At 46.5% G+C, this 26,357-nt stretch overlaps 1 protein-coding gene across 1 annotated transcript in view; it reads right to left on the bottom strand.

Annotated features, from left to right (window-relative positions):
* Positions 1-3,283: 3,283 nt before the first annotated feature.
* Positions 3,284-26,357, bottom strand: part of LOC123999673 (cAMP-dependent protein kinase type I-beta regulatory subunit-like) — a 432,723-nt gene continuing 409,649 nt past the window's right edge. The window contains 2 exon segments of the mRNA XM_046305653.1: positions 3,284-3,456; positions 4,003-4,084. Of these exon segments, the coding sequence (XP_046161609.1) occupies positions 3,284-3,456; positions 4,003-4,084 (255 nt within the window).

The raw sequence follows: 26,357 nt of genomic DNA, 5'->3' as shown, positions 1-26,357 counted from the left end.
CTTTGTATGCAGCTAAGACAAAGCGCGTGTGTGTGTGTGTGTGTGTGTGTGTGTGTGTGTGTGTGTGTGTGTGTGTGTGTGTGTGTGTGTGTGTGTGTGTGTGTGTGTGTGTGTGTGTGTGTGTGTGTGTGTGTGTGTGTGTGTGTGTGTGTGTGTGTGTGTGTGTGTGTGTGTGTGAGTGTGTATTTAAATTAATGTGGGTGTGTTTCTGTGTCTTTGTATGCAGCTAAGACAGGGTGGGTGTGTGTGTGTGCGTGCGTGAGTGTGTGGGTGAGTGTGTGTGTATTTAAATGAATGTGGGTGTGTTTATGGTGTGAATGTGTGTGTCTGCAAGCATGCGTTTGTGTGTATGAATGTGTGTGTCTATCAACGTGTCTGTGTGCACACTCACATACATGCAGGTGGTTGTGTGTGATGGGGGCTAAATGGTGTTGGTTCAGTGCAGGCCACATTCCTCAGTTGATTTAGCAGGCTTTAAGATGGGGAGGAATGTGTCAAGGCTTCAGCTTTACTCCACACAGCAGAGTGGAAACTAGCTGTGAGGAATCCTGACGTCCCGCTATACACTGACAGATGACCGACACCGAGCTTAGAGAGGAGAGGAGAGAGAGGAAGGGTAGGTGGGTAGGAGAATGAGGGGAAGAGGTGGAGGAGAGAGAGGAAGGGTAGGTGGTTAGGAGGGGAATGAGGGGGTAGGTGGTTAGGAGAGAGGTGGAGGAGAGAGAGGAAGGGTAGGTGGTTAGGAGAATGAGGGGAAGAGGTGGAAGAGAGAGAGGAAGGGTAGGTGGTTAGGAGAACGAGGGGAAGAGGTGGAGGAGAGAGAGGAAGGGTAGGTGGTTAGGAGAATGAGGGGAAGAGGTGGAGGAGAGAGAGGAAGGGTAGGTGGGTAGGAGAATGAGGGGAAGAGGTGGAGGAGAGAGAGGAAGGGTAGGTGGGTAGGAGAATGAGGGGAAGAGGTGGAGGGAGAAAGGGTAGGTGGGTAGGAGAATGAGGGAAGGGTGGAGGAGGTGGGTGGGTAGGAGAATGAGGGGAAGAGGTGGAGGAGAGAGAAGGAAGGGTAGGTGGGTAGGAGAATGAGGGGAAGAGGTGGAGGAGAGAGAGGAAGGGTAGGTGGGTAGGAAAATGAGGGGAAGAGGTGGAGGAGAGAGAGGAAGGGTAGGTGGGTAGGAGAATGAGGGGAAGAGGTGGAGGAGAGAGAGGAAGGGTAGGTGGGTAGGAGAACGAGGGGAAGAGGTGGAGAAGAGAAAGGAAGGGTAGGTGGGTAGGAGAATGAGGGTAGGAGAATGAGGGGAAGAGGTGGAGGAGTGGGAGGGGGTAAGAGAGGGAGAAAGAAAAAGAGGGATGGAGAGAGCAGAGTGAGAGCCATAAAAAGCAAAAGAGAACAAGAACTAATCGAGAAATGAGGATGCAGGACATGCCGACAGGGTAAGAGATGGGAAGGAATGTGAGACCGACTATGATCTATATTTCATTGAAACACCAGTAGAGAACAAACAATTAATGGAAGAGCGTTAGAAAAATGATTTCTAGTAAAACCTAGAACCAGTGAAACCAAGAACCAGTGCAACCAAGAACCAGTGAAACCAAGAACCAGTGAAACCAAGAACCAGTGAAACCAAGAACCAGTGAAACCAAGAACCAGTGAAACCAAGAACCAGTGAAACCAAGAACCAGTGAAACCAAGAACCAGTGAAACCAAGAACCAGTGAAACCAAGAACCAGTGAAACCAAGAACCAGTGAAACCAGTGGGACTAAAAACAACAAGATAACTCATATAAAACATACAGTCTGTAAAATGTTTCTAGGTTGAGAACTTTAGTGAAACAGCACAGTTAAAATATATGGCAAATACAAAGGAAGAAACCAATGGAGTTCAGAAGCTTGTATTTATTTGCTGAAAAGGATGGAATAATATGATGAGAACCAATGAGAGTGTGGAATACAGAAAGATGCTGTTCTATAGGTCAGCTCCATTGGACATCATCTGCCATTGGTCAATTATTGTGCAACTTTGAATTGAGATAGAGATCACAATCTCCAATGACTTAGAAAGAGAGTAACATAACTTTGTCTATTTCTCTGGTTTAAACATTTATAATAACATTTAAATCAACATCATCAAAACAATTTAAACAAACTGCTGTATTCACCAAAAGCTAAGAACTGTATAGTGACGGAAAATTATCTCACCAATCAATTTAACACAGACCAAAATCAGCTGAAAAAGCATCCAGTGTAAGACATTTGTATTATGAATTTATAGTCCTGAGAGAGTGTGTGTGTGTGTGTGTGTGTGTGAGTGTGTGTGTGTGTATGTGTGTGTGTATATCCACCTGTATGAGTGTATGTCAGAACGTGTGTGTTTGTGTATGTGTGTGTACATGTGCATGTGTGTGTCTGTTTGTGTGTGTGTGACCGTGTCTGTGTGTTATGTGTTTGAGAGAGTGTGTGTGTGTGTGTTAATCTAACAAACACTATTGCGCCTTTGGAACAATTTACAGATTCAGATTCAGATTGAACATCAGAATGGAGGTATCTTTACAAAATAAAAGCCACACTCCTTCACATGGCACATTTGCAGCATCCATCAATAAAACCCCTATTCAAAATATAACTTCTAACAAACACCCCATCGTCATTCGTACCAGCAACACAAGCACAGTTAAAAAGCATTGAGATCAATGAAACAGACAAGAATAAAAGTTGTTTTTACATCTACCTCTAGTTTTTAGGAAACAAAGGCCTGTGTCATCAGGTAGTGGGTTGATTTGACATAGAAATGGCAACCACGGACCAACGACCAGGACCCTAAAGCGAAAAGGCAAAAAACTACAACCAGCGCGCAAAGACACCCAACTTCCTCCATCGCTGTACGTAAACATGACATCACTTCCTGAATTCATGACTTCCCTTCCTGAATTACCCCACCCCTCCTCTGTTATAGTTTTCCTCATAAAATACATACAAGTGCAATCTACCTCCATTCATTGCATTCTCCAAGCATGTATCATATTCAGTAAACATATATGACCCCTGTAACATATGAGCCATTTAAAGTACATCCACACTGTGTGTCCGTCCTCTCCACATTCATCCCACATGTTTCATTGTTCATTTCCATAGAGCTACAGAGACAGTACAGGTCAAAGTGAAGGACAAGAAGAAGATCAGAATTAGAAGAACAGAGCCAAAAGAACAAAAGTCAGGAAGAAGCCCTGTCAGCGGAACCCCCCTGCCCCACCCATCCGCACCTTTCCCTCCCCATTTGGCCCCGGGGCCCCCTCACACGGTGAGAGAGATGAAGCTGTTGTATCTCTGGATGTTCCTCTTTAGGATCTCCGAGCAGGGCCCCAGGACCCGTTCGAAGCGGGGCCGGTCCAGCTTCACACACTTCAGGGGTCCCCGGGCCACCACTGTGGCCGCCCGCGGCCTGTTCAGCAGCAGGGCGATCTCACCTGGAGGACAAGGTGGAGTCAGAGGTCAGGGGTCATTCTGTTGACTTTCATGAGGGTCATTACTTATGATGATGATGACATATAAGGTTGTGTCCTTTCAGGTCCTTGTGTTTTATTCAGATCCTGGTGTGTGTTGAACAGGTTCCTAACAGATCCTGGTGTGTGTTGAACATGTTCCTAACAGTTCCTGGTGTGTGTTGAACAGGTTCCTAACAGTTCCTGGTGTGTGTTGAACAGGTTCCTAACAGATCCTGGTGTGTGTTGAACAGGTTCCTAACAGATCCTGGTGTGTGTTGAACAGGTTCCTAACAGTTTCTGGTGTGTGTTGAACAGGTTCCTAACAGTTCCTGGTGTGTGTTGAACAGGTTCCTAACAGTTCCTGGTGTGTGTTGAACAGGTTCCTAACAGATCCTGGTGTGTGTTGAACAGGTTCCTAACAGATCCTGGTGTGTGTTGAACAGGTTCCTAACAGTTCCTGGTGTGTGTTGAACAGGGTCTGTAATGTAGCATTCGCCTAAGAATGTGTGTGTAACGTTATCCACTCACCAAAGTAGTCGGATGGCCCCAGACGACCAACCTCGACGTACTCCTCATTGTCAGATCTACGCTGGAGAACAGAGGCTGTACCCTAGAGAGAGAGAGAGAGAGAGAGAGAGAGAGAGAGAGAGAGAGAGAGAGAGAGAGAGAGAGAGAGAGAGAGAGAGAGAGAGAGAGAGAGAGAGAAAGAATTTAACATCTAATTTATGCACATAAAGCATTCTGCAGACCCCATGTACGGACCTCATGAAAGAGAGAAGAGGGAGGAAAAGAGACAGAGAGAGAGAGAGAGAGAGAGAGAGAGAGAGAGAGAGAGAGAGAGAGAGAGAGAGAGAGAGAGAGGAGAGAGAGAGAGAGAGAAAGAGAGAGAGAGAGGAATGAAAGAGAGAACAGACAGACAGCAGAAGGATGAAAGGGGAACAGACAGCAGAAGGATGAAAAGGGGAACAGACAGCAGAAGGATGAAAAGGGGAACAGACAGCAGAAGGATGAAAAGGGGAACAGACAGCAGAAGGATGAAAAGGGAACAGACAGCAGGAGGATGAAAAGGGGAACAGACAGCAGAAGGATGAAAAGGGGAACAGACAGCAGAAGGATGAAAAGGGGAACAGACAGCAGAAGGATGAATAGGGGAACAGACAGCAGAAGGATGAAAAGGGAACAGACAGCAGAAGGATGAAAAGGGGAACAGACAGCAGAAGGATGAAAAGGGGAACAGACAGCAGGAGGATGAAAAGGGGAACAGACAGCAGAAGGATGAAAAGGGGAACAGACAGCAGGAGGATGAAAAGGGGAACAGACAGCAGAAGGATGAAAAGGGGAACAGACAGCAGAAGGATGAAAAGGGAACAGACAGCAGAAAGATGAAAAGGGGAACAGACAGCAGAAGGATGAAAAGGGGAACAGACAGCAGAAGGATGAAAAGGGAACAGACAGCAGGAGGATGAAAAGGGGAACAGACAGCAGAAGGATGAAAAGGGGAACAGACAGCAGGAGGATGAAAAGGGGAAGGGAGAGAGGAGGGATGAGGAAAAGAGAAAATAGGCATTATTTTGCTAAATCATCAGTGGGATTAGCCTGAGAGAGACATTCTTTCCTTTACAAACCTGCAGGTGTACAGGATTTAGACCACTCTGATGTGGGACAACTGCTGACAGACATACAGACACATGGACACACAGGCACAGATACACCAACAGACACACCAACTGACCAGAGAGACAGACCAACTGACAACTGACCAGAGACAGACCAACTGACAGACAGACAACTGACAACTGACCAGAGAGACAGACCAACTGACAACAGACCAACTGACAACTGACCAGACAACTGACCAGAGACAGACCAACTGACAACTGACCAGAGAGACAGACCAACTGACAACTGACCAGAGACAGACCAACTGACAGACCAACTGACCAGAGAGACAGACCAACTGACTGACAGCAACTGACCAGAGAGACAGACCAACTGACAACAGACCAGACAGACCAACTGACAACTGACAGACCAACAGACAACAACTGACCAGAGACAGACAGACCAACTGACCAACTGACCAGACCAGACAGACCAACTGACAACTGACCAGACCAGAGACAGACCAACTGACCAGAGAGACAGACCAACTGACAACTGACCAGAGAGACAGACAGACAACAGAGGACAGACCAACTGACAACCGACCAGAGAGACAGACCAACTGACAACTGACCAGAGAGAGCAGACCAACTGACCAGAGAGACAGACCAACTGACCAACTGACCAAAGACAGACAGACCAACTGACCAGAGAGACAGACCAACTGACCAGAGAACCAACTGACCAGACCAACTGACCAACTGACCAGAGAGACAGACCAACTGACCAGAGAGACAGACCAACTGACCAGAGAGACAAAAGACAGACCAACTGACCAGAGAGACAGACCAAGACCAGACTGACCAAGAGACAGACCAACTGACCAGAGAGACAAAAGACCAACTGACCAGAGAGACAGACCAACTGACCAGAGAGACAAAAGACAGACCAACTGACCAGAGAGACAAAAAGACAGACCAACTGACCAGAGAGACAGACCAACTGACCAGAGGGACAAAAACAGACCAACTGACAGACTGACCAGAGAGACAGACCAACTGACCAGAGAGACAAAAGACAGACCAACTGACCAGAGAGACAGACCAACTGACCAGAGAGACAAAAAGACAGACCAACTGACCAGAGAGACAGACCAACTGACCAGAGAGACAAAAAGACAGACCAACTGACCAGAGAGACAAAAAGACAGACCAACTGACCAGAGAGACAAAAAGACAGACCAACTGACCAGAGAGACAAAAAGACAGACCAACTGACCAGAGAGACAAAAAGACAGACCAACTGACCAGAGAGACAGACCAACTGACCAGAGAGACAAAAAGACAGACCAACTGACCAGAGAGACAGACCAACTGACCAGAGAGACAAAAAGACAGACCAACTGACCAGAGACAGACCAACTGACCAGAGAGACAGACCAACTGACCAGAGAGACAAAAAGACAGACCAACTGACCAGAGAGACAAAAAGACAGACCAACTGACCAGAGAGACAGACCAACTGACCAGAGAGACAAAAAGACAGACCAACTGACCAGAGAGACAGACCAACTGACCAGAGAGACAAAAAGACAGACCAACTGACCAGAGACAGACCAACTGACCAGAGAGACAGACCAACTGACCAGAGAGACAAAAAGACAGACCAACTGACCAGAGAGACAAAAAGACAGACCAACTGACCAGAGAGACAAAAAGACAGACCAACTGACCAGAGACAGACCAACTGACCAGAGAGACAAAAAGACAGACCAACTGACAACTGAACAAAGCATCAGAAAGAACAATAAAGATACAGACAGAAAGAGAGAGAGACAGAAGATAGATTGTACAGACAGACACACAAACACAAAGTCAGACAGAGAAACATACTTAGAAACATACTTAGACTTGGTTGATGTTCATTTCCCTGACTCTTGGAGAGAGAAGTGTTCCTAAACTAAACCAGTGGTGCTGTTGTGCTGATTCCACTGGTCTGAGTCTACAATGCCCTTTACATCACCATTCATTTACTCTCACAGTCATTACTGAGAGCATGGAAACGTGTGCACACCACACAAATGAATGCACGCACCGAAGCGCACACACACACACACACACACACACACACACACACACACACACACACACACACACACACACACACACACACACACACACACACACACACACACACACACACACACACACACACACACACACACACACACACACACACACACACACACACACACACTATCCAAGAGCTTTCCATCACTGTAGTCCCAAGCTGCTGGCACACAACCCAAGACAGAGCAATTACATGCACACAAACACGGAAGTCTCACACACGCACGCACGCACGCACGCACGCACGCACGCACGCACGCACGCACGCACGCACGCACACACACACACACACACACACACACACACACACACACACACACACACACACACACACACACACACACACACACACACACACACACACACACACACACACACACACACATTCCCAGGAAAAGAAGGAGAGGAGTGTCATGCAGGTGAAAGAGGACCCAAAAGCGACTTAACAGAAACAGAGTTTATTCAAGTCCAAACAGGGAATAACAGAAATCCTCTAGTCTGTAGAGGGAATAACAGGAGAAGCGGCCACAGACTGCAGGTCGCCCGGGTAGGCGCAGGCCGTAGTTGACAGAGACACCTGCTCACACGCAGCATCTGATGAAGGCAAAAACACGACAGGACAGGGCGATACACAATCACAGCAAAAACACGACAGGACAGGGCGAAACGCAATCACAGCATGGTGAATACTAAACAAGGAACCGACGGGACAGGAACGGAACACAAAGGAATAAATAGGGACTCTAATCAGGGGAAAGGATCGGGAACAGGTGTGGGAAGACTAAATGATGATTAGGGAATAGGAACAGCTGGGAGCAGGAACGGAACGATAGAGAGAAGAGAGCGAGAGAGTGAGAGAGGGAGGGGAGAGAGAGGGATAGAAAGAGGGAAAGAACCAAATAAGACCAGCAGAGGGAAACGAATAGAATGGGGAGCACAGGGACAAGACATGATAATAAATGACAAACATGACAGTACCCCCACTCACCGAGCGCCTCCTGGCGCACTCGAGGAGGAATCCTGGCGGCAACGGAGGAAATCATCGATGAGTGAACGGTCCAGCACGTCCCGAGACGGAACCCAACTCCTCTCCTCAGGACCGTAACCCTCCCAATCCACTAAGTATTGGAGACCCCGTCCCGAAGCATGTCCATGATCTTATGTACCTTGTAAATAGGTGCGCTCTCGACAAGGACGGGAGGGGGAGGGAAGGACGAACGGGGTGCGAAGAAAGGGCTTAACACAGGAGACATGGAAGACAGGATGGACGCGACGAAGATGTCGCGGAAGAAGCAATCGCACAGCGGCAGGATTGGCGACCTGGGAGACACGGAACGGACCAATGAACCGCGGAGTCAACTTACGAGAAGCTGTCGTAAGAGGAAGGTTGCGAGTGGAAAGCCACACTCTCTGGCCGCAACAATACCTTGGACTCTTAATCCTGCGTTTATTGGCGGCTCTCACAGTCTTCCCCGCAGACAAAGGCAGACCGGTAATGAAGTCTAAGGCGATGTGAGACCATGGTCGAGAAGGAATGGGGAGCGGTCTGGACGACCGGCAGGAGGAGAGTTACCCGACTTAGTCTGCGCGCAGTCCGAACAAGCAGCCACGAAGCGGCGCGTGTCACGCTCCTGAGTCGGCCACCAAAAGCGCTGGCGAATAGACGCAAGAGTGCCTCGAACACCGGGATGACCAGCTAACTTGGCAGAGTGAGCCCACTGAAGAACAGCCAGACGAGTGGAAACAGGAACGAAAAGGAGGTTACTAGGACAATCGCGCGGCGACGCAGTGTGCGTGAGTGCTTGCTTAACCTGTCTTTCAATTCCCCAGACTGTTAACCCGACAACACGCCCATAAGGAAGAATCCCCTCGGGATCAGTAGAAGCCACAGAAGAACTAAACAGACGGGATAAGGCATCAGGCTTGGTGTTCTTGCTACCCGGACGGTAAAAATCACAAACTCGAAACGAGCGAAAAACAACGCCCAACGAGCTTGACGGGCATTAAGTCGTTTGGCAGAACGGATGTACTCAAGGTTCTTATGGTCTGTCCAAACGACAAAAGGAACGGTCGCCCCCTCCAACCACTGTCGCCATTCGCCTAGGGCTAAGCGGATGGCGAGCAGTTCACGGTTACCCACATCATAGTTGCGCTCAGATGGCGACAGGCGATGAGAAAAATAAGCGCAAGGATGAACCTTATCGTCAGACTGGAAAGCGCTGGGATAGAATGGCTCCCACGCCTACCTCTGAAGCGTCAACCTCGACAATGAATTGTCTAGTGGCGTCAGGAGTAACGAGATAGGAGCGGACGTAAACGTTCTTTTAGAAGATCAAAAGCTCCCTGGGCGGAACCGGACCACTTAAAACACGTCTTGACAGAAGTAAGAGCTGTGAGAGGGCAGCAACTTGACCGAAATTACGAATGAAACGCCGATAGAAATTAGCGAAACCTAAAAAGCGCTGCAACTCGACACGTGACCTTGGAACGGGCCAATCACTGACAGCTTGGACCTTAGCGGAATCCATCTGAATGCCTTCAGCGGAAATAACGGAACCGAGAAAAGTAACGGAGGAGACATGAAAAAAGCACTTCTCAGCCTTTGCGTAGAGACAATTCTCTAAAAGGCGCTGTAGAACACGTCGAACGTGCTGAACATGAATCTCGAGTGACGGAGAAAAAATCAGGATATCGTCAAGATAGACAAAAACAAAGATGTTCAGCATGTCTCTCAGAACATCATTAACTAATGCCTGAAAAACAGCTGGCGCATTGGCGAGACCGAACGGCAGAACCCGGTACTCAAAATGCCCTAACGGAGTGTTAACGCCGTTTTCCACTCGTCCCCCTCTCTGATGCGCACGAGATGGTAAGCGTTACGAAGGTCCAACTTAGTAAAGCACCTGGCTCCCTGCAGAATCTCGAAGGCTGATGACATAAGGGAAGCGGATAACGATTCTTAACCGTTATGTCATTCAGCCCTCGATAATCACGCAGGGGCGCAGAGTACCGTCCTTCTTCTTAACAAAAAGAACCCCGCCCCGGCCGGGAGAGGAAGAAGGCACTATGGTACCGGCGTCAAGAGACACAGACAAATAATCCTCGAGAGCCTTACGTTCGGGAGCCGACAGAGAGTATAGTCTACCTCGAGGAGGAGTGGTCCCCGGAAGGAGATCAATACTACAATCATACGACCGGTGAGGAGGAAGGGAGTTGGCTCGGGACCGACTGAAGACCGTGCGCAGATCATGATATTCCTCCGGCACTCCTGTCAAATCGCCAGGTTCCTCCTGAGAAGTAGGGACAGAAGAAACGGGAGGGATGGCAGACATTAAACACTTCACATGACAAGAAACGTTCCAGGATAGGATAGAATTACTAGACCAATTAATAGAAGGATTATGACATACTAGCCAGGGATGACCCAAAACAACAGGTGTAAACGGTGAACGGAAAATCAAAAAGAAATAGTCTCACTGTGGTTACCAGATACTGTGAGAGTTAAAGGTAGTGTCTCAAATTTGATACTGGGAAGATGACTGCCATCTAAGGCAAACATGGGCGTAGGCTTGTCTAACGGTCTGAAAGGAATGTTATGTTTCCGAACCCATGCTTCGTCCATGAAACAACCCTCAGCCCCAGAGTCAATCAAGGCACTGCATGTAGCACCGAACCGGTCCAGCGTAGATGGACCGACATAGTAGTACAAGATCTAGATGAAGAGACCTGAGTAGTAGCGCTCACCAGTAGCCCTCCGCTTACTGATGGGCTCTGGCCTCTTACTGGACATGAATTAACAAAATGTCCAGCAACTCCGCAATAGAGGCACAGGCGGTTGGTGATCCTCCGTTCCCTCTCTTTAGTCGAGATGCGAATCCCTCCCAGCTGCATGGGCTCAGTCTCAAAGCCAGAGGAGGGAGATGGTTGCGATGCGGAGCAGGGAAACACCGTTGATGCGAGCTCTCTTCCACGAGCCCGGTGACGAAGATCTACCCGTCGTTCTATGCGGATGGCGAGCAATCAAAGAGTCCACATCTGAAGGAACCTCCCGGGAGAGAATCTCATCCTTAACCACTGCGTGGAGTCCTCCAGAAAACGAGCGAGCAGCGCCGGCTCGTTCCACTCACTAGAGGCAGCAAGAGTGCGAAACTCAATAGAATAATCCGTTATGGACCGTTCACCTTGGCATAAGGAAGCCAGGGCCCTAGAAGCCTCCTACCAAAAACTGAACGGTCAAAAACCCGAATCATCTCCTCTTTAAAGTTCTGGAACTTGTTAGAGCAATCAGCCCTTGCCTCCCAGATAGCTGTGCCCCATTCTCGAGCCCGGCCAGTAAGGAGTGAAATGACGTAAGCAACCCGAGCTCTCTCTCTAGAGTATGTGTTGGGTTGGAGAGAGAACACAATCTCACACTGCGTGAGAAAGGAGCGGCACTCAGTGGGCTGCCCGGAGTAGCAAGGTGGGTTATTAACCCTAGGTTCTGGAGGCTCGGCAGGCCAGGAAGTAACAGGTGGCACGAGACGTAGACTCTGGAACTGTCCAGAGAGGTCGGAAACCTGAGCGGCCAGGTTCTCACGGCATGGCGAGCAGCAGACAATTCCTGCTCGTGTCTGCCGAGCATGGCTCCTTGGATCTTGACGGCAGTGTAACGAGCGTCTGAAGTCGCTGGGTCCATTCCTTGGTCGGTTCCTTCTGTCATGCAGGTGAAAGAGGACCCAAAAGCGACTTAACAGAAACAGAGTTTATTCAAGTCCAAACAGGGAATAACAGAAATCCTCTAGTCTGTAGAGGGGAATAACAGGAGAAGCGGCCACAGACTGCAGGTCGCTTCGGGTAGGCGCAGGCCGTAGTTGACAGAGACACCTGCTCACACGCAGCATCTGATGAAGGCAAAAACACGACAGGACAGGGCGATACACAATCACAGCAAAAACACGACAGGACAGGGCGAAACGCAATCACAGCATGGTGAATACTAAACAAGGAACCGACGGGACAGGAACGGAACACAAAGGAATAAATAGGGACTCTAATCAGGGAAAGGATCGGGAACAGGTGTGGGAAGACTAAATGATGATTAGGGGAATAGGAACAGCTGGGAGCAGGAACGGAACGATAGAGAGAAGAGAGCGAGAGAGTGAGAGGGAGGGAGGAGAGAGAGGGATAGAAAGAGGGAAAGAACCAAATAAGACCAGCAGAGGGAAACGAATAGAATGGGGAGCACAGGGACAAGACATGATAATAAATGACAAACATGACAAGGAGTCCTCCACAAACAGCTGATGTCTGCTGGACAGCCTGACTGAACTCTGTGACCGACCAGAGGCAAGTGTGTGTGTGTGTGTGTGTGTGTGTGTGTGTGTGTGTGTGTGTGTGTGTGTGTGTGTGTGTGTGTGTGTGTGTGTGTGTGTGTGTGTGTGTGTGTGTGTGTGTGTGTGTGTGTGTGTGTGTGTGTGTCGGGCGTCACTCCCAAATAGCACAATAGAGAAGAAATAGTTGAATGATTTATCAAGCAATACGTACAGCAGCCCAAAGAAAGGTTAACGTCAACTCTCACAGCTGTTGATAAACGGTTTGAGTGTGTGTGTGTGTGTGTGTGCAACTGTGTATGAGCGAGTGCGTGCTTGCTAAGATCATATATAAGAAGAGGCCTACTGAATATACACTGAGTATGCATATTGCCATGCGTGTACATGTGTATGCACAGTTGAAGTCAGAAGTTTACATATACTTAGGTTGGAGTCATTTTTCAACCACTCCACAAATTTCTTGTGAACAAACTATAGTTTTGGCCAGTGGGTTAGGACATCTACTTTCTGCAGGACACAAGTACTTTTTCCAACAATTGTTTACAGACAGATTATTTCACGTTTAATTCACAGCTTGGAAAATCCCAGAAAATGTCATGGCTTTAGAAGCTTCTGATAGGCTAATTGACGTCATTTGAGTCAATTGGATGTTTTCCCGTGGACATATTTCAAGCCCTGACCTCAATCCTATAGAAAATTTGTGCCCAGAACTGAATACGTGTGTGCGAGCAAGGAGGCCTACAAACCTGACTCAGTTACACCAGCTCTGTCAGGAGGAATGGGCCAAAATTCACCCAACTTATTGTGGGAAGCTTGTGGAAGGCTACCCAAAACATTTGACCCAAGTTAAACATTTTAAAGGCAATGCTACCAAATACTAATTGAGTGTATGTGAACGTCTGGGAATGTGATGAAAGAAATCAAATAAAAGCTGAAATAAATAATTATCTCTACTATTATTCTGACATTTCACATTCTTAATGGTGGTGATCCTAACTGACCTAAGAGAGGGAATATTTACTAGGTTTAAATGTCAGGAATTGTGAAAAAGTGAGTTTAAATGTATTTGGCTAAGGTGTATGTAAACTTCTGACTTCAAATGTAGCTGTATTTGCAAGCACATATAGTTGAAGTCGGAAGGTTACATACACCATAGCCAAATACATTTACACTCAGTTTTCACAATTCCTAAAATTTAAACCTAGTACAAATTCCCTATTCACAAAGTTTTAATGACTCCAGTGTATGTAAACTTCCGACTTCAACTGTACATATTGATAAGAGGGAATGTACTGTATGTGTGGCTTCACGACTGCATTCTGTGTGTGACAGGGCATTAGTCTGTACTTCCTCCTCAAGTTCAAGTTCCTATAAGGGCATGAATATTACAGTAGGGGTCTGTGTGTTTAATGTCCTGAATGAACATTTACATTGTGGGGCCTAACTGCTAGCTAGCTGAGAATAGCAGTCAGTGCTTTAGTCCTTTTACACTATCGTCATAGTCCACTGTAGAGGTCTTGACTGGTCCACCTCAACCTGAATACCTGAGAAGACCTCTAGTCCACTGTAGAGGTCTTGACTGGTCCATCCCAACCTGAATACCTGAGACCTGAGGAGACCTCTAGTCCACTGTAGAGGTCTTGACTGGTCCACCCCAACCTGAATACCTGAGACCTGAGAAGACCTCTAGTCCACTGTAGAGGTCTTGACTGGTCCACCTCAACCTGAATACCTGAGACCTGAGAAGACCTCTAGTCCACTGTAGAGGTCTTGACTGGTCCACCCCAACCTGAATACCTGAGACCTGAGGAGACCTCTAGTCCACTGTAGAGGTCTTGACTGGTCCACCCCAACCTGAATACCTGAGACATGAGAAGACCTCTAGTCGACTGTAGAGGTCTTGACTGGTCCACCCCAACCTGAATACCTGAGAAGACCTCTAGTCCACTGTAGAGGTCTTGACTGGTCCACCCCAACCTGAATACCTGAGAAGACCTCTAGTCCACTGTAGAGGTCTTGACTGGTCCACCCCAACCTGAATACCTGAGAAGACCTCTAGTCCACTGTAGAGGTCTTGACTGGTCCACCTCAACCTGAATACCTGAGACCTGAGAAGACCTCTAGTCCACTGTAGAGGTCTTGACTGGTCCATCCAAACCTGAATACCTGAGACCTGAGAAGACCTCTAGTCCACTGTAGAGGTCTTGACTGGTCCACCTCAACCTGAATACCTGAGACCTGAGAAGACCTCTAGTCCACTGTAGAGGTCTTGACTGGTCCACCCCAACCTGAATACCTGAGAAGACCTCTAGTCCACTGTAGAAGTCTTGACTGGTCCACCTCAACCTGAATACCTGAGACCTGAGAAGACCTCTAGTCCACTGTAGAGGTCTTGACTGGTCCATCCCAACCTGAATACCTGAGACATGAGAAGACCTCTAGTCCACTGTAGAGGTCTTGACTGGTCCACCCCAACCTGAATACCTGAGACATGAGAAGACCTCTAGTCGACTGTAGAGGTCTTGACTGGTCCACCCCAACCTGAATACCTGAGAAGACCACTAGTCCACTGTAGAGGTCTTGACTGGTCCACCCCAACCTGAATACCTGAGACTTGAGAAGACCTCTAGTCCACTGTAGAGGTCTTGACTGGTCCACCCCAACCTGAATACCTGAGACCCGAGAAGACCTCTAGTCCACTGTAGAAGTCTTGACTGGTCCACCCCAACCTGAATACCTGAGACATGAGAAGACCTCTAGTCCACTGCCACTGGAGAGGCATGTAATGCCTGCTTGTTTGATGCCAGACACATTTCCAGAAGGGAAGAAAATAAACTAAGCAACACTAAATACATGTATGGAATAGCAACGATAGTTGATTTAGTCGTTGACAAAAAGCACACACATATCTGGGAACCAGGCTCGGGCTGAACTAGCCTGAGATAGTCAGACTACATCACACTCCGTTTCATGTTTGTTGTTGAATGATTTCCAGGGTAGTTCTGGGTAGTCCGTGCACCCTGAAGGGATTTACCAGCTAGCAGTAAGTGAATGTAGTGCACTGCATGGCATCATCCCAAATGGCACCCAGTTCCCTTTATAGTGCACTCCTTTGATCAGGGCCCATGAGCTCTGGTGAAAAGTGGTGCGGTAAGAAAGAGAATGGGAGGCACTTCGGGACACAGCCCATATCTTCAGCCATGTTTAAGTTTAAACGGAGCTGATAGTGCCAGAACCTCTCTCTAAGTCTAATCCTTAGCTCTCTGCTCTGCTCAACTTTTCCTTGGCTCACACTTCTAATAAGAACTAATAATACCCCATAGGAATATAATGAGTCTCAATGAGAGATCCCATCAGACCAAACCATTTAGCACTAATACAAAGGTGTGCTTGTGAGAATATGGAGAATATGGAATATGAGTGTGTATTGTGTGTGTGTGCGTATTGTGTGTGTGTGTATTTGAGGGTGTGTGTATATGAGGGTGTGTGTTTGCACGTGTGCCTGCTTGCCTGAATGTCTTTGTCTGTGTGTGTGATTAACAAAGATAAATGTGTATAGAGTCTGGTAGTGTGGTAGTCTGGTAGTGTGGTAGCCTGGTAGTGTGGTAGTCTGGTAGCCTGGTAGTGTGGTAGTGTGGTAGTCTGGCAGTGTGGTAGTGTGGTAGTGTGGTAGTGTGGTAGTCTGGTAGTGTGGTAGTGTGGTAGTCTGGTAGTGTGGTAGTGTGGTAGCCTGGTAGTGTGGTAGTGTGGTAGCGTGGTAGTGTGGTAGCCTGGTAGTGTGGTAGCATAGTAGTCTGGTAGTGTGGTAGCCTGGTAGTGTGGTAGCGTGGTAGCCTGGTAGCGTGGTAGCGTGGTAGAGTGGTAGCGTGGTAGTGTGGTAGCCTGGTAGTGTGGTAGTGTGGTAGCGTGGTAGCCTGGTAGTGTGGTAGCGTGGAAGTCTGGTAGTGTGGTAGCATGGTAGTGTGGTAGCGTGGTAGTGTGGTAGCCTGGTAGTGTGGTAGCCTGGTAGTGTGGTAGCGTGGTAGCCTGGTAGTGTGGTAGCGTGGTAGTGTGGTAGCGTGGTAGTGTGGTAGCCTGGTAGTGTGGTAGTCTGGTAGTGTGGTAGCGTGGTAGTGTGGTAGTGTGGTAGCCTGGTAGTGTGGTAGCGTGGTAGTGTGGTAGTGTGGTAGCCTGGTAGTGTGGTAGTCTGGTAGTGTGGTAGCGTGGTAGTGTGGTAGTGTGGTAGCCTGGTAGTGTGGTAGCGTGGTATTGTGGTAGCCTGGTAGTGTGGTAGTGTGGTAGCCTGGTAGTGTGGTAGAGTGGTAGTGTGGTAGTCTTGTAGCCTGGTAGTGTGGTAGCGTGGTAGTGTGGTAGCCTGGTAGTGTGGTAGTGTGGTAGCCTGGTAGTGTGGTAGCGTGGTATTGTGGTAGTCTGGCAGTGTGGTAGCCTGGTAGCGTGGTAATGTGGTAGAGTGGTAGTCTGGCAGTGTGGTAGCCTGGTAGCGTGGTAATGTGGTAGCGTGGTAGCCTGGTAGTCTGGCAGTATGGTAGCCTGGTAGTGTGGCAGCGTGGTAGTGTGGTAGCGTTGTAATGTGGTAGCGTGGTAGCCTGGTAGTCTGGTAGCCTGGTAGTGTGGTAGTGTGGTAGCGTGGTAGCCTGGTAGTGTGGTAGTCTGGCAGTGTGGTAGTCTGGCAGTATGGTAGCCTGGTAGTGTGGTAGCGTGGTAGCGTGGCAGCATTGTAGCGTGGCAGCGTGGTAGCGTGGCAGTGTGGTAGTGTAGTACTGTGGCAGTGTTGTAGTGTGGTACTCTGGTAGTGTGGTAGTCTGTTAGTGTGGTAGGGGGTTCCCTGTATATTGGGCCAACATGAGGCTGTGGTGCTCTGAAGCTAAGCTGGGGCTCAGAGACAGACAGACAGACAGACAGACAGACAGACAGACAGACAGACAGACAGACAGACAGACAGACAGACAGACAGACAGACAGACAGACAGACAGACAGACAGACAGACAGACAGACAGACAGACAGACAGACAGACAGACAGACAGACAGACCTACATGTTCTGTGGGAAAGGCAGAAGCCTGAGCCTAAGAGCATAGGAGAGTAGTGGTGGACACCAACACACGCATTCAAACACTGACTCTCCTTCACAAACACATGCATGTTATGTTCTTCTATCCTCGTGGGGACCAAGTCATTGATTCCCATCCCAAATCCTATTTTCCCTAACCCTAAACTTAACCCTTAACCTAACCATAACCCCTAACCCTATCCTTAATTCTAACCCTAACCCTAATTGTAACCCTAAAATACATTTTTCCTTGTTGGGACCGGCAAAATGTCCAAACTTGGCAGAATTTTCCTTGTTTAATTATCCAGATTAAGTGGATGCCAACAGCGACGGGTCCAAGGCCAGAAGGACCCCTCTATTCCCACCCTTCTTTCCCCTCCTCTTCCCTCCTGCCATCTCAGACACACGGGGTGCCAGTCTGACGGAGCCAAGAGCAAAGAGGAGGAGAGGAGTGGAAGAGGAGGATAAGGATGAGAAGAAGAGAGAGAAGGAAGAGAGGAGAAGAGAGGGGGGCAGTAGAGGATTAAGATCCCAAATGCTAAAGGAGATCAAATTGTAAGGGAGTTCTATGAGAGAGAGTGAGAGAGAGTCTGTACACAGAGACAAATTGAAAAGAACAAGGACAGTTTTTACACACTGCTGAACATGCCCATCCAGGGTGCCCCAGAGATCACTATCTCATATATAGCACCCCATGAGCTGGGCTCTCTAGATACAGTACAGTATTAACCATGAGCTGAGCTCCCTAGATACAGTACAGTATTAACCATGAGCTGAGCTCTCTAGATACAGTACAGTATTAACCATGAGCTGGGCTCTCTAGATACAGTACAGTATTAACCATGAGCTGGGCTCTCTAGATTCAGTACAGTATTAACCATGAGCTGAGCTCTCTAGATACAGTACAGTATTAACCATGAGCTGAGCTCCTAGATACAGTACAGTATTAACCATGAGCTGAGCTCTCTAGATTCAGTACAGTATTAACCATGAGCTGAGCTCTCTAGATACAGTACAGTATTAACCATGAGCTGAGCTCCCTAGATACAGTACAGTATTAACCATGAGCTGAGCTCTCTAGATTCAGTACAGTATTAACCATGAGCTGGGCTCTCTAGATTCAGTACAGTATTAACCATGAGCTGGGCTCTCTAGATACAGTACAGTATTAACCATGAGCTGAGCTCTCTAGATTCAGTACAGTATTAACCATGAGCTGAGCTCCCTAGATACAGTACAGTATTAACCATGAGCTGAGCTCTCTAGATTCAGTACAGTATTAACCATGAGCTGGGCTCTCTAGATACAGTACAGTATTAACCATGAGCTGGGCTCTCTAGATACAGTACAGTATTAACCATGAGCTGAGCTCTCTAGATACAGTACAGTATTAACCATGAGCTGGGCTCTCTAGATACAGTACAGTATTGACCATGAGCTGAGCTCTCTAGATACAGTACAGTATTAACCATGAGCTGGGCTCTCTAGATACAGTACAGTATTAACCATGAGCTGAGCTCTCTAGATTCAGTACAGTATTAACCATGAGCTGAGCTCCCTAGATACAGTACAGTATTAACCATGAGCTGAGCTCTCTAGATACAGTACAGTATTAACCATGAGCTGGGCTCTCTAGATACAGTACAGTATTGACCATGAGCTGAGCTCTCTAGATACAGTACAGTATTAACCATGAGCTGAGCTCCCTAGATACAGTACAGTATTAACCATGAGCTGGGCTCTCTAGATACAGTACAGTATTAACCATGAGCTGGGCTCTCTAGATACAGTACAGTATTGACCATGAGCTGAGCTCTCTAGATACAGTACAGTATTAACCATGAGCTGAGCTCTCTAGATACAGTACAGTATTAACCATGAGCTGGGCTCTCTAGATACAGTACAGTATTAACCATGAGCTGAGCTCTCTAGATACAGTACAGTATTAACCATGAGCTGAGCTCTCTAGATACAGCACAGTATGTCTTCAATAAACATGGGGATGTCCTCATTTACTGTACCCCTGGCCAACAGGAAGAGGAGAGGATGAGTAGAGGGAAGGAGGGGAGGGAGAGGTGGGAGGGAAGGGAGGGGAGTAGCAAGAGAGGAGAGAGAGACAGAGGGGCAATGGGGAAGGTAGACAGAAGGACAGAGAGAGAGAGAGAGACAAAGAGAGAGAGAGATAGAGACAGAGAGAGAGCGAGAGACAAAAAGAGATGCTGCTGCTATGAAGAAGACACATAACCATATGATATGATGGTAGCTGCTGCTGCTATGAGGAAGACACATAACCATATGATATGATGGTAGCTGCTGCTGCTATGAGGAAGACAAATAACCATATGATATGATGGTAGCTGCTGCTGCTATGAGGAAGACACATAACCATATGATATGATGGTAGCTGCTGCTGCTATGAGGAAGACACATAACCATATGATATGATGGTAGCTGCTGCTGCTATGAGGAAGACACATAACCATATGATAAGATGGTAGCTGCTGCTGCTATGAGGAAGACAAATAACCATATGATAAGATGGTAGCTGCTGCTGCTATGAGGAAGACAAATAACCATATGATAAGATGGTAGCTGCTGCTGCTATGAGGAAGACACATAACCATATGATATGATGGTAGCTGCTGCTGCTATGAGGAAGACACATAACCATATGATATGATGGTAGCTGCTGCTGCTGCTATGAGGAAGACACATAACCATATGATATGATGGTAGCTGCTGCTGCTGCTATGAGGAAGACACATAACCATATGATAAGATGGTAGCTGCTGCTGCTATGAGGAAGACAAATAACCATATGATAAGATGGTAGCTGCTGCTGCTATGAGGAAGACAAATAACCATATGATATGATGGTAGCTGCTGCTGCTGCTATGAGGAAGACACATAACCATATGATATGATGGTAGCTGCTGCTGCTATGAGGAAGACACATAACCATATGATAAGATGGTAGCTGCTGCTGCTATGAGGAAGACAAATAACCATATGATATGATGGTAGCTGCTGCTGCTGCTATGAGGAAGACAAATAACCATATGATATGATGGTAGCTGCTGCTGCTATGAGGAAGACAAATAACCATATGATATGATGGTAGCTGCTGCTGCTGCTATGAGGAAGACACATAACCATATGATATGATGGTAGCTGCTGCTGCTATGAGGAAGACACATAACCATATGATATGATGGTAGCTGCTGCTGCTGCTATGAGGAAGACACATAACCATATGATATGATGGTAGCTGCTGCTGCTGCTATGAGGAAGACACATAACCATATGATATGATGGTAGCTGCTGCTGCTGCTATGAGGAAGACACATAACCATATGATATGATGGTAGCTGCTGCTGCTGCTATGAGGAAGACACATAACCATATGATATGATGGTAGCTGCTGCTGCTATGAGGAAGACACATAACCATATGATATGATGGTAGCTGCTGCTGCTATATGAGGAAGACACATAACCAACCATATGAGGAAGACACATAACCATATGATATGATGGTAGCTGGTAGCTGCTGCTGCTGCTATGAGGAAGACACATAACCATATGATATGATGGTAGCTGCTGCTGCTGCTATGAGGAAGACACATAACCATATGATATGATGGTAGCTGCTGCTGCTGCTATGAGGAAGACAAATAACCATATGATATGATGGTAGCTGCTGCTGCTATGAGGAAGACAAATAACCATATGATATGATGGTAGCTGCTGCTGCTATGAGGAAGACAAATAACCATATGATATGATGGTAGCTGCTGCTGCTATGAGGAAGACAAATAACCATATGATATGATGGTAGCTGCTGCTGCTATGAGGAAGACACATAACCATATGATATGATGGTAGCTGCTGCTGCTATGAGGAAGACACATAACCATATGATATGATGGTAGCTGCTGCTGCTAGAGAAGACAAATAACCATATGATATGATGGTAGCTGCTGCTGCTATGAGGAAGACACATAACCATATGATATGATGGTAGCTGCTGCTGCTATGAGGAAGACACATAACCATATGATATGATGGTAGCTGCTGCTGCTATGAGGAAGACACATAACCATATGATATGATGGTAGCTGCTGCTGCTATGAGGAAGACAAATAACCATATGATATGATGGTAGCTGCTGCTGCTATGAGGAAGACAAATAACCATATGATAAGATGGTAGCTGCTGCTGCTATGAGGAAGACAAATAACCATATGATATGATGGTAGCTGCTGCTGCTATGAGGAAGACAAATAACCATATGATATGATGGTAGCTGCTGCTGCTGCTATGAGGAAGACAAATAACCATATGATATGATGGTAGCTGCTGCTGCTGCTATGAGGAAGACACATAACCATATGATATGATGGTAGCTGCTGCTGCTATGAGGAAGACAAATAACCATATGATATGATGGTAGCTGCTGCTGCTATGAGGAAGACAAATAACCATATGATATGATGGTAGCTGCTGCTGCTATGAGGAAGACAAATAACCATATGATATGATGGTAGCTGCTGCTGCTGCTATGAGGAAGACAAATAACCATATGATAAGATGGTAGCTGCTGCTGCTATGAGGAAGACACATAACCATATGATAAGATGGTAGCTGCTGCTGCTATGAGGAAGACACATAACCATATGATATGATGGTAGCTGCTGCTGCTATGAGGAAGACACATAACCATATGATATGATGGTAGCTGCTGCTGCTATGAGGAAGACAAATAACCATATGATATGATGGTAGCTGCTGCTGCTGCTATGAGGAAGACACATAACCATATGATATGATGGTAGCTGCTGCTGCTATGAGGAAGACACATAACCATATGATATGATGGTAGCTGCTGCTGCTATGAGGAAGACACATAACCATATGATATGATGGTAGCTGCTGCTGCTGCTATGAGGAAGACACATAACCATATGATATGATGGTAGCTGCTGCTGCTGCTATGAGGAAGAAGATATGATGGTAGCTGCTGCTGCTGCTACATAACCATATGATATGATGGTAGCTGCTGCTGCTGCTATGAGGAAGACACATAACCATATGATATGATGGTAGCTGCTGCTGCTGCTATGAGGAAGACACATAACCATATGATATGATGGTAGCTGCTGCTGCTGCTATGAGGAAGACACATAACCATATGATATGATGGTAGCTGCTGCTGCTGCTATGAGGAAGACACATAACCATATGATATGATGGTAGCTGCTGCTGCTATGAGGAAGACACATAACCATATGATATGATGGTAGCTGCTGCTGCTGCTATGAGGAAGACACATAACCATATGATATGATGGTAGCTGCTGCTGCTGCTATGAGGAAGACACATAACCATATGATATGATGGTAGCTGCTGCTGCTGCTATGAGGAAGACAAATAACCATATGATATGATGGTAGCTGCTGCTGCTGCTATGAGGAAGACAAATAACCATATGATATGATGGTAGCTGCTGCTGCTATGAGGAAGACACATAACCATATGATATGATGGTAGCTGCTGCTGCTATGAGGAAGACAAATAACCATATGATATGATGGTAGCTGCTGCTGCTATGAGGAAGACACATAACCATATGATATGATGGTAGCTGCTGCTGCTATGAGGAAGACACATAACCATATGATATGATGGTAGCTGCTGCTGCTATGAGGAAGGAAGACAAATAACCATATGATATGATGGTAGCTGCTGCTGCTATGAGGAAGACACATAACCATATGATATGATGGTAGCTGCTGCTGCTATGAGGAAGACACATAACCATATGATATGATGGTAGCTGCTGCTGCTATGAGGAAGACACATAACCATATGATATGATGGTAGCTGCTGCTGCTATGAGGAAGACAAATAACCATATGATATGATGGTAGCTGCTGCTGCTATGAGGAAGACAAATAACCATATGATAAGATGGTAGCTGCTGCTGCTATGAGGAAGACAAATAACCATATGATATGATGGTAGCTGCTGCTGCTATGAGGAAGACAAATAACCATATGATATGATGGTAGCTGCTGCTGCTGCTATGAGGAAGACACATAACCATATGATATGATGGTAGCTGCTGCTGCTGCTATGAGGAAGACAAATAACCATATGATATGATGGTAACTGCTGCTGCTATGAGGAAGACAAATAACCATATGATAAGATGGTAGCTGCTGCTGCTATAGGAAGACAAATAACCATATGATATGATGGTAGCTGCTGCTGCTATGAGGAAGACAAATAACCATATGATATGATGGTAGCTGCTGCTGCTGCTATGAGGAAGACAAATAACCATATGATAAGATGGTAGCTGCTGCTGCTATGAGGAAGACAAATAACCATATGATAAGATGGTAGCTGCTGCTGCTATGAGGAAGACACATAACCATATGATATGATGGTAGCTGCTGCTGCTATGAGGAAGACACATAACCATATGATATGATGGTAGCTGCTGCTGCTATGAGGAAGACAAATAACCATATGATAAGATGGTAGCTGCTGCTGCTATGAGGAAGACACATAACCATATGATAAGATGGTAGCTGCTGCTGCTATGAGGAAGACACATAACCATATGATATGATGGTAGCTGCTGCTGCTGCTATGAGGAAGACACATAACCATATGATATGATGGTAGCTGCTGCTGCTATGAGGAAGACACATAACCATATGATATGATGGTAACTGCTGCTGCTGCTATGAGGAAGACACATAACCATATGATAAGATGGTAGCTGCTGCTGCTATGAGGAAGACAAATAACCATATGATAAGATGGTAGCTGCTGCTGCTATGAGGAAGACACATAACCATATGATATGATGGTAGCTGCTGCTGCTATAGGAAGACACATAACCATATGATATGATGGTAGCTGCTGCTGCTGGGAAGACAAATAACCATATGATAAGATGGTAGCTGCTGCTGCTATGAGGAAGACAAATAACCACATGATATGATGGTAGCTGCTGCTGCTATGAGGAAGACATAACCATATGATATGATGGTAGCTGCTGCTGCTATAGGAAGACAAATAACCATATGATATGATGGTATGCTGCTGCTATGAGGAAGACACATAACCATATGATAAGATGGTAGCTGCTGCTGCTATGAGGAAGACACATAACCATATGATATGATGGTAGCTGCTGCTGCTATGAGGAAGACACATAACCATATGATATGATGGTAGCTGCTGCTGCTGCTATGAGGGAGGAAGACACATAACCATATGATAAGATGGTAGCTGCTGCTGCTGCTATGAGGAAGACACATAACCATATGATATGATGGTAGCTGCTGCTGCTGCTATGAGGAAGACAAATAACCATATGATATGATGGTAGCTGCTGCTGCTGCTATGAGGAAGACAAATAACCATATGATATGATGGTAGCTGCTGCTGCTGCTATGAGGAAGACACATAACCATATGATATGATGGTAACTGCTGCTGCTGCTATGAGGAAGACAAATAACCATATGATATGATGGTAACTGCTGCTGCTGCTATGAGGAAGACACATAACCATATGATATGATGGTAGCTGCTGCTGCTGCTATGAGGAAGACAAATAACCATATGATATGATGGTAGCTGCTGCTGCTATGAGGAAGACACATAACCATATGATATGATGGTAGCTGCTGCTGCTGCTATGAGGAAGACACATAACCATATGATATGATGGTAACTGCTGCTGCTGCTATGAGGAAGACACATAACCATATGATATGATGGTAGCTGCTGCTGCTATGAGGAAGACACATAACCATATGATATGATGGTAGCTGCTGCTGCTATGAGGAAGACACATAACCATATGATATGATGGTAGCTGCTGCTGCTATGAGGAAGACACATAACCATATGATATGATGGTAGCTGCTGCTGCTGCTATGAGGAAGACAAATAACCATATGATATGATGGTAGCTGCTGCTGCTATGAGGAAGACAAATAATCATATGATAAGATGGTAGCTGCTGCTGCTGCTATGAGGAAGACACATAACCATATGATATGATGGTAGCTGCTGCTGCTATGAGGAAGACACATAACCATATGATATGATGGTAGCTGCTGCTGCTATGAGGAAGACACATAACCATATGATATGATGGTAGCTGCTGCTGCTATGAGGAAGACAAATAACCATATGATATGATGGTAGCTGCTGCTGCTGCTATGAGGAAGACACATAACCATATGATATGATGGTAGCTGCTGCTGCTATGAGGAAGACACATAACCATGATATGATGGTAGCTGCTGCTGCTATGAGGAAGACACATAACCATATGATATGATGGTAGCTGCTGCTGCTATGAGGAAGACAAATAACCATATGATATGATGGTAGCTGCTGCTGCTATGAGGAAGACACATAACCATATGATATGATGGTAGCTGCTGCTGCTATGAGGAAGACACATAACCATATGATATGATGGTAACTGCTGCTGCTATGAGGAAGACACATAACCATATGATATGATGGTAGCTGCTGCTGCTATGAGGAAGGAAGACAAAGGAAGACTGTGAACAGTGTGAAGCGAATCAGTGCAAATGTGCAGAAACTGTGTGTGTCTTGCATCTCGCTCATCTCAATATCTGTAGTGCTGCTCGTGGCCATGTCATTTCTCTGAGTCTACCTTTATTACATTGGTATATTAGTCTAGTTAGTCTAGCCAGCTATGTAAACTTGTAGTAATCATGGCCGAATTACCGACCGGG

The sequence above is a fragment of the Oncorhynchus gorbuscha genome, linkage group LG16, assembly GCF_021184085.1.
Source record: "Oncorhynchus gorbuscha isolate QuinsamMale2020 ecotype Even-year linkage group LG16, OgorEven_v1.0, whole genome shotgun sequence".
Classification (NCBI taxonomy): Eukaryota; Metazoa; Chordata; class Actinopteri; order Salmoniformes; family Salmonidae; genus Oncorhynchus; species Oncorhynchus gorbuscha.
The sequence above is the reverse complement of the archived record's forward strand: the minus strand, read 5'-3'. Positions and strand labels throughout refer to the sequence as shown.